The sequence below is a fragment of the Tympanuchus pallidicinctus genome, unplaced genomic scaffold, assembly GCF_026119805.1.
Source record: "Tympanuchus pallidicinctus isolate F22 unplaced genomic scaffold, pur_lepc_1.0 scaffold3, whole genome shotgun sequence".
Taxonomy (NCBI): Eukaryota; Metazoa; Chordata; class Aves; order Galliformes; family Phasianidae; genus Tympanuchus; species Tympanuchus pallidicinctus.
Window position 1 is genome coordinate 52703597 of NW_026294747.1, and position 12461 is coordinate 52716057.

The 12461-nt window shown below is 41.1% G+C and overlaps 1 protein-coding gene across 1 annotated transcript in view; it reads left to right on the forward strand.

Moving 5' to 3' along the window:
- The window catches only part of KCNH5 (potassium voltage-gated channel subfamily H member 5), a 151143-nt gene that overhangs the window by 39594 nt on the left and 99088 nt on the right, over positions 1 to 12461 (forward strand). The window contains exon 6 of the mRNA XM_052696097.1: positions 2194 to 2586. Coding sequence (XP_052552057.1) covers positions 2194 to 2586 — 393 coding nt within the window. The remainder of the gene's footprint in view (positions 1 to 2193; positions 2587 to 12461) is intronic.

Genomic DNA, 12461 nt, shown 5'->3' on the forward strand with positions numbered 1-12461 from the left:
TTTATTGTACCATGGGATCTTCTAAGCACTCTACCACCAGAGGCATAGGGAACTATCAAGCATATGTTCATGACATTCATCTTGAGTCCAAGGAAAATTATTATTCAATTTATAGTGAGTTACTGTTTCCAACTGCTGCCTCACTGAATGAGACAGGAAACAAACAGATCTGGAGAAACCATGGAAAGTAGTCCCTGTCCTGATGTATTGTGATAGTGAAGTGTGAAAATCTTGTCCACAGGTGAGGCCAGAAAGAGGATATAACTGGAGATAATCTTCAGTTTGAGTCAAAGCCAAAATGGTGTTTGGCATTTTGGCATTGAAGAAAGTTTCATGGGAAGAGAAAAGAGCACTGGTTGAGTGTGTTGGAGGAATGCATTGCTTTTGCCTGAGAAAGGATGCATGGATCTACGAGTGAGTTCCCCATGCCTGTTGGGTTAGATACAGGAGTACTGCATGTGAGTTTTGAATTGCATTCTGGGAAGGAGCACCTGGAGGTTGATATGTTTGTGGGTCTCTCCAGGGGCTTTGTGTCTGTAAGGGTCTCTGGTGAGCCCCTCTGGATCTGAGCTGCTTGGCATTGCGTTGTTGGTTGGCTGGAGCTCAGCGCATGGCTTTGTGTTACGTCTGAGCTGATGGCAGAGGGGCAGTTGTGGTCTCCTGGAGGTCTCTTCTGCACTCTTGCCGCTTCCCATGTTTTATGTCTGGTGGTTTTCTGACCACAGGATAGATTTGTTCAATTTAGGCTAATTCTGTAGAAAACAAATGGGTCGCTAGTGTAACAGGAAGTTAATTTTTCATTATATCAGCTTAGCTCATTTTCCTTAAATGATATGACTGCTAAATCTGACATTAAGGAAGGGTGGGAACAGGTAGGCACAGGGAGGTTTGCACCCCAGCTTACTGAATGACACTGAGCCAGATCAGACATACTGGGAAACCACACCATCCTCCACAGAGCGAGAGAGGCTGCTGCTGTTGTCCCTTAGTGATTTCTGGAGAAGAGGTTTTTCAGTCGAGCCAGGTTTTCGCTTGCTGATCTCAGTAACAATTTTTTTCGTCTTAAAAATAATGCTGTAAAGAATTAATGGAGAATCTGTATCTGGAACGCTGCAGTTCGTGTTCTTAGTTGTCCTATTTATTCAGAACCATTCACTCCTCTTCATTGAGGGCCCATTCTGCATTTGATTGCTTTTAGGCATATGAGGCTGCTATTTGCAATCTAACTGTCCTGCAAATATGGTGGATTAGTATGGGGCAGTCACAGAGCTGAAATGAGTTTAAGATTGCTGGAATTGCTTATTTTATCCTATGCATACTTGAGACCCCCCCAAAGTGGAAAGGTGTGATTAGTTCCAAAATACACATGAATCTTTCAGTTGTCAGCACAGTATATTACCATGCTGTATGTTCCTTTGTGTTGGACTGAGATAAGAAGTAATTAGATCAGCTGAGAAGAATGTCTTGACTGAATTTGGCTTGGTTCCTTTGCAGTGTTTCGAGTTCCACAATTTACAGAAATGAGCACAGAGGTGGTTATAGTCACATGGAAAAAAAAAAAAAGAGAAGTAATTACAAGAAATAAAAGAGAACCCACTGGTGTTATTGAGCTTGTAAAGGCAACAACTTTTTGAAGAAAATAGATAGACAGGAGGCATGGTATTACCACGGAGTTAGGGCAGAAGTTGTGTGTGTTATTTTAGAAAGAGGTCAGCCTGCAAGGCTGATGTGTGGCTAGATAGGGCATTGCTGTCACTGAACAGTGGTTTAAAACAGAGACCAGATATGAAGGATTAATCTTGTTAAACTTCCTAGTGTGAATGAATACTTCACCTTTGTAACTGCAGGGCATGAGCCCATGCTGTGGTACCCATGACCTGTTGGCATAGAGCTTTTCTGCCCTTGCTATAGGCTTGGTTTCCCATGAGTACATCTGCAGAGACCTGCCTTTATGCAAGGTTATCCTCGTGTGCCCTCCTTATAGCTATCTCTATTCTTTCTTAATGTGACTTATGCACCAACATGCTTGCTGGGTAAATAAATCAAATAATGTAGAAACTGTGGGTTGTCTTGGAATGTCCAATGAATACAGTCCTGTCTTTGTGCTTCTCCTTACAGAAATCTGTGAAATCCCTAATTGGATCACGTTAATTGAAAACAGTAGCGTTTTGTTTTTTTTTTCTCCTCTTACAGGTTCTCCAGCTGGGATCTGATATTCTTCCTCAGTACAAGCAAGAAGCCCCAAAGACTCCACCGCACATTATACTACATTATTGTGCTTTTAAGACCACTTGGGACTGGGTCATCTTGATTCTAACCTTCTACACAGCAATTATGGTTCCATATAACGTCTCCTTCAAGACGAAGCAGAACAACATTGCCTGGCTTGTGCTGGACAGTGTCGTGGACGTTATTTTTCTGGTTGACATTGTTTTGAACTTTCATACAACTTTTGTTGGCCCTGGTGGAGAGGTTATATCTGATCCCAAACTCATAAGGATGAACTACCTGAAGACGTGGTTTGTGATTGATCTTCTGTCCTGTTTACCGTATGACATCATCAATGCCTTTGAGAATGTGGATGAGGTAAGCTGTTGTAGTCCACCACTAAATAAGTGTTTTAATTAGGAATTAATTTAGGGGTCTGCTTCCCTCCGTCTGGCAGCAGTAACAGGCAACATAGGCCTGTGCAAACATGCAGGAATGGCATTAGGCCTCCCATTTCAGATCAGACCCGGAGCTTGCGTTATGAGTTCCTCATCTGTTGCAGGACAGCCTAACGCAGCGTTATGTAAATAATCAAAATTCTGTTTCTCCTGTGGCTGAAACTCAGAGGCAAATGCCTCTGAGTGAACATTTTTAAAATCCTGCAGACAATACTGTAATTTTCTTGTGTTGTGTTTTTCAATGACTGATTGAGAAGGAAGTTTATCTCCCTTTTATTAAAAACATTTCTTAACTTAGTGCTGGAATTTTAGAAACTGTTTGAGGAGAGAGAACATACATATCTTAAAGGGACACTGAATTAATGCTTTTTAACTGCTGAATGTATTAACGTTTAGTAAGTCGAGCTTGAAGCCTAAGATAACAGAGAGAACAAGGAATAACTAGGACAAATAATACAGACACAAGTCAATGCAGAGAAAATTCATTATTAAAATGCAACTATAATGGCATTAGGATGTGTTTTAATTTTTCTCTAGAGCCTTTTATCTTTAGGACCACAAACAGATGAAAAAGGCTGTTTTTTTTTTTTTTTTTTTAACATTTTAACACTTTTTTTCTTAGAATACTTCGTTTTTTCAATTCCTAAAAAAAATCTGCAGTTATGTATCCTCACTTTAAGAAAGCCCAGTTTATATTGTTGAATGCAGACTTCTGTGGTGCCCTTAAAATTCCATCCCTGTCTCTGGGCTGTGTATCTTCTTCTGACATTGTTCCATTTTATTTATAGAGAATATGACAGAAGTGATAATACTTAGTGCTTAAATTCAAGATCGTATGAAGGCTGCCCGTCTGGAATCAGGTTGTACAGTCAGGCTGTGTAAGGAGGTGGCATTATCAAGGTTGTAAATACACAGCTTTTTACCAGAACAGTTTCAGAAAAGAGGAGTTGGATTTTTATAAAAATTCAGTGTTGCTTTCAGATTTTTATGTTTTAATATGTAAAACAAACAGAAAATGTCTGTGCCCAAGCCATGCAGATTTAAACAACTTAAGAGCTTAAGCTCTTTCTCTAATGTATACATGGGAGGTAAACCATCTGCAGTGCTTATGACAGCAAAGAATTGTTGGCACAGTGCTTTATAAGTGAGGCACACTTACAGTGGCAAACTTTAACTAAAATGTAGTAACAGTAAAAAGGTAGCAGCTCTAGGATCACTGCAGTTCATGATATGATTTACCTTCAGACAAATGCAATACCAGCTCCTTTTTAGCAAGAGAACCAGTGGCAGCATTTCTGTCTTGTGAAATAATGCATTACAGACCCTCCAGCAGACCCTTGGGTGTAAGTACTCCTGTACTTAATTTCAAACCCTTTCCAACCCATGCTTTCTTTGTCACCTGAAAAGAAGTGATTTTGAAAACAGGTATGTAAACAGGCAGTCTTCCTCCCTGGGTCTGCATTTTCCCTTTTTTCTGATCATATGTCTTTGTTTGTGATGTGTACGTCCTTTAAGCTGGTTGGTGTGTTCCGTGTGGCTCCAGTTACTCTGCACTTCATATTCATTTCACATTTAACATTCTTTTTCAGTGTTTTCTTCTCTGGGACTTAAATTCTTAGCCCTGTAGCAGCAATGTGCTTGAACACTATTTCAAAAAGAAGTAAATCAATAACCTTAATTTGGAAGAAATATCCTGATTGATTGAAAGGAGAGTGTTTCTCATTAGAAAGTGAGTGTTTCTTCCTTAAGGCAAGTGGAAGAGGGATAAGATCTTCTAGCTCTTCTTTCTGGTAGATTTTTGCTCTTTATCTTGATGCTGTATGTTGGGTAAAGGAATTTCTCTTTATCATTAAATTCTGTGGTTGTTGCATTTCCAGAGAAGTTGGTAGGAAATTGAAGCTTAGTGGTAAAGATGCTGTTGCTCTTTGGATTCTTGATGTGGACGCAAATTAGAGTGAATTGCCCTGAAAGCCAGCAGAGTGAAGGATTCCTTTCCAGATTTGCTCCCCTTGTGTGTCCCACCTCCAGCCACTGCTGGTTTTTTCACATAAGACATCAGAAGTGCTTTTATTAGTTACTAAAGGATTCTGTAGGTGGGTGGGAGTGCAGTGCAGGCAGCTTCTTCTCCTCCCCATGAGCAGGTCTGGGATGCATAAGGAATAATGTGGCAAGGAGGGTAAGGTTTGTGGCTCTGTGTTCAGTACATGTGGATTTGGTTTTAGCCCAGGCATAATAAAATAGAAGCTGCCATTTCAGTGCCATCTACTTCAGGGTATGTGTTTGCTAGCCTCTGCTCTTATAGGTGCTTGGAAGTTTCTTATGCAGAGGCTGAGTCAATAACAAAATGTTGTATGCACTTGATGGTGTTTTATGAAGTTATAATTAAGGAAAGGAATAGAAAGCTTTACCAAAGAAATATGGAAAATCATGGAATCACGAAGGTTAGCAAAGATCTTTAAGATCATCCAGTTCAACCGATAATGGTAATGTAAGCTTCCTTGCTGAGGACTGGAGTTCTCCAGGTAGAATCATAGAATCATTAAGGTTGGAAAGACCAATAAGAACATGTAGTCCAGCCAGCAGCCTATGCCTGTAACTGCTCCAGACCACGTTACTTAGTGCGTTATCTACCTGTTCTTGAAAATGTCCAGAGATGGTGACTGTATCATCTCCCTGGGCAGCCTGTTCCAGTACCTCACCAAAATACAAATACGACCTTGGCCAGAGTAGGAACAGTGCCTTTTTCATTACAAACACTGTGGCAAAGCTGCAGTCTTGTGATATTCCAACCTGAAAAAGCATGACTGTAAATCAAAGTTGCTTTGCTGTTGAGTGGACGTAGAGCTTCAGTAGGTGGATGTGATGAAAAGGATTATGAAACACAAATTGAGAATTGGGGAATTAAGTTGATTTGATGCAGATTTAGAGGTGTAGGTTCCCATTCCTGGAGCCAGGCTGTTACATTCTGCTCTCAGGGATTTATGAGAATATGGGGAAAAGGCAAGGTAATGAGAGAGAGATGCCTTGCACAGCTCAGAGTGATCTAAATTGATGTGATGGATGAGGAATTAAGTGGCTAAACGGTATTGAGAGGGTAGAAAAACAAGGTAAAATAGGTTGAAGAAAAATAATGTGGGAGAGAGGAAAGTGGCATCCTTAGTGGAATACTTGCCTTATTTAAGAAAATTGGTAGGATGAGATTGTCCCAGAAACCTCATGCATGGCATCTTTTTTAATTGGGAAATATTACTTGCACTGAAATACATTCTGGCTAAAGCAAAGCCATACAGAAAATCATTCATGTGTAGCAGTGTAAGAAGGGACAGTACTAAACAGGGTGAGAAACCCAGCTAGTTTTCTAGGTGTAACGAAAATGGGAGGTATGACTCAGAAACCCTGAAACTGGGCTGTATTTTTTGTTCTTGTTGCGAGTTCCATGTAGACCCAAAGATTTTGGTTATGTGTAATTCCTATTGTTAGTAGCCTGATTAAAAGCTTGTAGAAATTTGAAGTCTAATCCCATTGCATGGAGTCTTGGGCGGAATCTGCAGCAGATGGATTTACAATGTGCCCAATGACACCTGTCCTTTTGCTTTTTCAGATAGTTTGGTCAAGCCATGCTATAGTTCCTTTTGGGAGGAGATGTGTGGATTTATTTTCAAAGGAACATGGGGTATTTTGGAGATGTTTGGAGCCTTGCAAATGGGAGAATTCCCTGCAGCTGGAAACACCCCTGGTGTGCCCACGCTCAGATAAGAGCTCTTCATCATGCTGCTGTTGAGAGCTGCGTTTGAGCTTCTGAAATTTAGTACAGAGAACAGCCTCAAGACTAAGTGGGTGGATGAGCTTTTGTAGGCAATCTACCTCCTCAAAGTACCCATTTGGATGTTTGGAAGATCCTGGTGCACTTGATGTGCTCAGTTTTTGTTTTTTTTTCCTGCCAGTTTTCACCTAGTTTCATGAATTTCTGAGATCGTAACAAAAGGAGATCTTGAAGATTTAGCTCAATTCTGACAAAGGTGTGGCTCTAGAATGACTTGGCAAGAACTGCAAAGAGTGGAGTGGGATGCTGAGATAGCCAAACAGATAGTTTTCAAATGAGCTGTATACAAGACCATCTTTTCTGCAACAATAAATTTTCGTGAGCTACTGGCTGAAAGTGGAAGCAGACATTTAAACGAGATAAAGCTCTGAAATTCTGTTTCTCTTGTTTAATAATGTAAGACTACATGACCCAGTGGCCTTTAGAATTCAGTGATCTGAGCAGGACATAGTAAGGCATGGAATTTTAAGTATAATCTACTTTTAATTACTGTAATTGATCAATTTCAGTGATGGCAGAACCTTCTTTACATCACTGCTGTTAGCTAAAACAGTCGTGTGTAAACTGAATGCAAATATAAGCTGGTACAACTGGCTTCACCATGCTCAGGTCTGCAGTGTTTTACTGCAAGCATTCCCTTTTCCAAAGCTGCTTGAAGAAGGCTTTACAGACCCCAGTGGTGGACTGAGTGGTGTGATCAATGTGGGGATAAATTGACACATTTCAAGAATGTAGCTCTGGTCCTGAAATAATATCTGACAAAATAATTCCCAGAACTAAATCCCTGATGCAGCCAACTGTTAAACTATGTTGAAAACTCCTAGCAACACAATGACAGATACGCTAAGCCTGGGACCTGGCATTTTCTCCTTTGTTATGCGGTGGGAAGGCAATTAAGTATGAAGAACGCTGTCATCCTGCTGCAGTGTGCAGAAAAAAGTAATATACTAATATAGTGGCTTGGTAAAGATGTCTAAATATAAGTGTAGCCAACCACGGATGACTTGATATAGATGTTTAACTATATTCCCCGTCACTTAGGTGCAGAATTGCAGCAGTTGTTCTTAGCTTTTTTTTTTTTTTTTTTGAGCTACAGTTCTGTCTGCCATACATTAATGACCAACTTTGTAACTGCTGTAAGAGGATGGCAGTTTTGGGATGTTTGAGCAGGTTCCTAACTGGAGGTGCATAGATGTCATTTTGATATGTGGGAAAACTTGTGATGGGAAGTGTCTGAAACTCAGTTGATGCTAAAGGCATGGTGTGTATGATAGTGGGAGGCAGATGTTGGGTACAAGCACTTTAACTTGAATTGTTAGTCAGAGCCATACAAAGAAACAAAAAATCTAATTAGGGCAAGTTGTATGGGGAGAACTTTCAAGGAAAGCTTTGTATCCTGTGGATGCTGTCTCTTGCAGAGGAGGAGGTGTTAATGGAGGAGACAAGGCACATGAAGTAATCCAGTCAGATACTGAATTAAGTAATGCAGATGGTAATAGCATAAATCCACATTATTGAGCTTGTGGTGCACAGCCATGAGTGGAAGGAAAGGAGTCTCAGTCTTTGGGTATGCAGGCAGTTGCTATGCACAGAATGGATCCCATCCCACTGGAAATACTAATTGTATGGCTGGTGGTTTACTTAGACACATTTTCCTATAGATAGAAAGCCTTGTAACCCAGTCCAAGTCTTTATTTTGCTGAATCCTGAAGAGTGGGTTGTTGTTACCCATAGCCCTTGGCATTAGGGCTACACATAGCTTCAGAAATGCTTGCAGAAATACTGCAGCTCGTGTTACTCTCTCCTGATATTTCTTCTCTTTTCCTTCTTATATTTGGGATAGGAAACTTTTGGTTTCTAGTTGGCACTGAGCTATCAACTAAATTCAGTAGCTGTCCTGGCTGCTGGGACTCCCCTTCCTCTCCCTCCCTTTTGGCCTCCATCTGCCTTCTCTAAATAAGTAAAAATTACAGTATTTTATGATATCATTATATTTTAATGATCTCATCATCATTTTTTACGATATCATTGCTCAGTTGGGTACCCTGCTATACTAACAAAAATAACAGAAGTCCTCATACATCTCAACTGGAATCTAAAGTAAATATTTGGAAGTCTTCCTTCTTTTTATAACCTCATTTCTTCAGTGTCTGAAATGTTTTGAGCTGTGTGGCTGTACCATAAACAATTCACTGGAATTGTATTTACGGTGTTATAGGTTATTGATATTTTTCTTAGGGGGAAGAAGCCAACAGAAAAGCTTCCCATTTTCATGGGGTGAAAGAAAGGTCCTGAGTAATAAATTCGGAGATGCTTTCAGGGACTGCATGAGAAAATGTACTTGCTTTCATTTTGCTTTAAGGACTCGATTTTGTGCTTACTACATTCCCTACTTCCACTGCTATCAGAGATGCAGGACCAGACGTTAAATGGGCTCAGACTGGACCCAGGGTTGAGGTAGCTTCTGCAGAAGCCATGTCCCTTATTCCAGTGTAGATTTATGTAATTGAATCAAACCATAATTTCAGTTCTTAAAGTGGTGATAAATCAGAAAAGTTGCTTTTTTATTTTTCTCATTTCAGCATTTTGATTTGTATGTATGCAACTTTATTGCTCTAATTGATTACCTAAAATAAATGGTTTCTGAGATATGTTGGAAGATTTATTTCAACATTAGCTCCAGTAAAGACGTATTAAGGAGCTAACCAGAGATTTTAGAGCTAAGCTCTATTTAAGTAGCTCAGCTTGAAAATTTCTTTTGGGAGTGATTTGCTAGTTGAATTTCAAGCAGCTTGTCTGTCCTTCTGGATGGTCCTCCTGTGCAATAGAGAAGAATACCTGCTGGAGATGGGCCTGCAGATTCACCCTGTACCCAAATGCTCCTTTATCTGAAGTGTCACTCTGTCCCCAGATGCTCATTTCTCACTAATACAAGTGTGACTAGTTCAGATGTGGACCTCTTCACAGTGTAGTTTAGACTGAGATGAGATGCAGCCTGCCCTTGAGACTGTATGTAATTCACCTCACTTCAGCTTCTTAAAGAGTAAGAACAAAAACGGGGGGCAGGGGGAGGAAAAAAAAAAAAAAAAAAGGAATAAGGGAAAATACAGAGGGACCATTTGAGTCACTGACTCATGTCTTTAGTGGGCAGGTTCATCCTATCATCCTTGTGATAAACTGATCAAAATCCGCCTTAATTCATGGTGTCTGCAAATCTGTCTTAATTTGCAGTCTGCTTGGTTGTCCCTGTGCCAGCCTTCTTGGTTACTTTAAATATTTCTTCTTTTTCCCTCATGTTTATCTCTTTGATGTGCTTAGAAAGAACAGTCACCCCCCGCACACACGCACATTGATTTTCCTTTATGTAGTCTAAGCAAGCTGATCTTGTCTAGAAACGTTTTTATGAAAGGGGCTTTAGGATTTTTTTTTCCTGCACATCATTGTGTTTGAATACATCTATTTAGAGCTGAGTTGTAAGAGTCCATCACCTCCTTGGGAATGGGGCTTGGCTTTCCCTCTTGCCCTTGGCAGCACTCACCTGATGCATCCTGGAACTGGATTAACCTTTTCTGTGAGGGCAACCCACTGATTTCTTTGAGTCTCCATGTTTTTAATTAGTGTACCCAAACATTTCTTATTCTCCATCATTTTCAGCTAAAGAGGTTTGTTATCAGAGAGGGCTGTCAGAAAATCTTGGCAAGACCCCAGCTAACCTAAGCTTAGCAAACCCATGCTGCTGCATTGATTGCGTTTTGATTTATCTCAGTGTTTCTAATTACTCTTTCTCTTAACATTTGTTTGGGTAGTATATCTGTTTGTTTCCTTCTTGATGCATTAAGTTTTCTGAAAAACATTTACATCATCTTTGAAAACTAAAGCTACCTAATTTAATTTTCAGCCCATCTGTATTATTTTTACATCACTGCAGCCTGGTTGCTTTGGTTGTTTGTTTTTTTTTTTTTCCTTCTCTCCATTTATGAGTGTGAAGAATCTCTGAGTATTTGTTTCAGCGTTTGTTGCAAGGAAATGTTTGACCTGACATTTGGCAGTTCTCACTTTATACCTATTTATTTACTTATTCTTTTGCCTTCTGAGATGTAATGTTTTTTCTTGAGCATTTGTTTGTTTGTTTCATATGTCCATTCTTTATTTCTGTTTCATTCTTTGGGATGATGATTTCTGTTTAGAACTGATGCTGAGCTTTACAGATTTTGCTCCTGTCTTGAGTCACAACCTCTGATAGCCTTTGGTACCTTTTGAAGTAAGGACACTCCAGGCAACCTCACCTGTCAAGTGTCCGACTCCCATCTCTCCCACTCCACTTGCCTTCCCTTGTTTCTATCTGTAACTCGGTATGATACCATTCATAGTTCATCTGCTGTTGCACTTTTGAAATCAAGCTAGTCCAGTTTACTCTGAGTTTGTTCATTTTTTGTGAACCAGTTCAATTCCTTTTTCGAGTCAATGGGGACTTCTGCAAATTCCTATCAGAATGAAATATAGTATAGCATCACTTGCTATGGAGTAATTGGCTGTTCACTGAAGAAATAAGCATGCCATTGCATCTGCAGAAAATCTTGTCCTACTGTTATTAATAACGTTTATTCTCCAAACTCATATTGAGAAAGTTAAGTCACATTGTGAGACAGTGCTCTGTAATATCTGTCTCTGTAATAACATAATACAGGTTTGGATGCTGCTCAAATCTGGACTATCCAGATTTTTAAGGATGGGTTTAATTTCCCTTCTGTAAGCTGTGTAAGCGATAGGCTTCAGCCTCTTTGCATTCAGTGAGGGGGGAGAGACAGCTCCAGGAGATGACTCATCCCACTGCTGCTTGAAAACCTTTCCTGACGTGCTCCTCTCTTCATGTGCCGGGGGGGAAAACTGGCTAATTCACATAGATCGGGTGGCTTGCTATAGGGCTGCAGCATTGTGAGAGCTGAACCCCATCCCAGGAGGCTGCTTAGAGCTCAATCATGGTATAACTTGGGCTTGTGTGCCGCAGGTCGGCCTGCATGAAACCATTTTGCTCTTGCATGGAGATAACCAGTAATGAGCAGCATCCCCCAGGGGTCTGTCTTGGGACCAGTGCTCTATAACATCTTTATCAATGACATCGATGATGGAATCAAGTGCACTCTCAGCAAGTTTGCTGATGACACCAACCAGAGTGGTGTGGTTGACACGGTGGTAGGAAGGGATGCCATTCAGAAGGACCTCAACAGATTGAAAGGTGGGCCTGGGTGAACCTAATGAGGTTCAACACAGTGAAGTGCAAGGTTTTGCACTTGGGCCGGAGGAATCCCAGGCATCCATACAAACTGGAAAGAGCAGTCCTTGAGAGCAGCCCTGCAGAGAAGGACCTGGGGGTCCTGATGGATGAAAAGCTTAACCTGAGCCAGCTCGGAAAGCAAATGGTATCCTGGGCTCCATCAGAAGGGGAGTGGCCAGCAGGGACAGGGAGGTGATTGTCCCCCTCTACTCTGCTCTTGTGAGGCCCCCTCTGGAGTATTGTGTCCAGGTCTGGAGCCTCCAGTGCAAGAAAGACAGGGAGCTGTTGGAGAGGATCCAGAGGAGAGCCACAAAGGTGGTCAGGGGGCTGGAGCACCTCCCCTACAAAGATAGGCTGAGGGAGCTGGGAAATGGTTTTAAGTTGAGAGTGGAAAGATTTAGGTTGGATGTCAGGGAGAAGTTCTTTACAGAGAGAGTGGCGAGGTGCTGGAACAGCTGCCCAGAGAGGTTGTGGATGCCTCGTCCCTAGGGGTGTTCAAGGCCAGACTGGATGGAGCCCTGGGCAGCCTGGGCTGCTATGAAATGTAGAGGTTGGTGGCCCTGCATGTGGCAAGGGGTTTAGAGATTCATGATCCTTGAGGTCCTTTCCAACCTGAGCCATTCTGTGATAAAGAATCCTGGGTTATGTTTTATGAATGCAGGATGCTGTCATTGCTTTGGATCTAGCAACTCTTAAG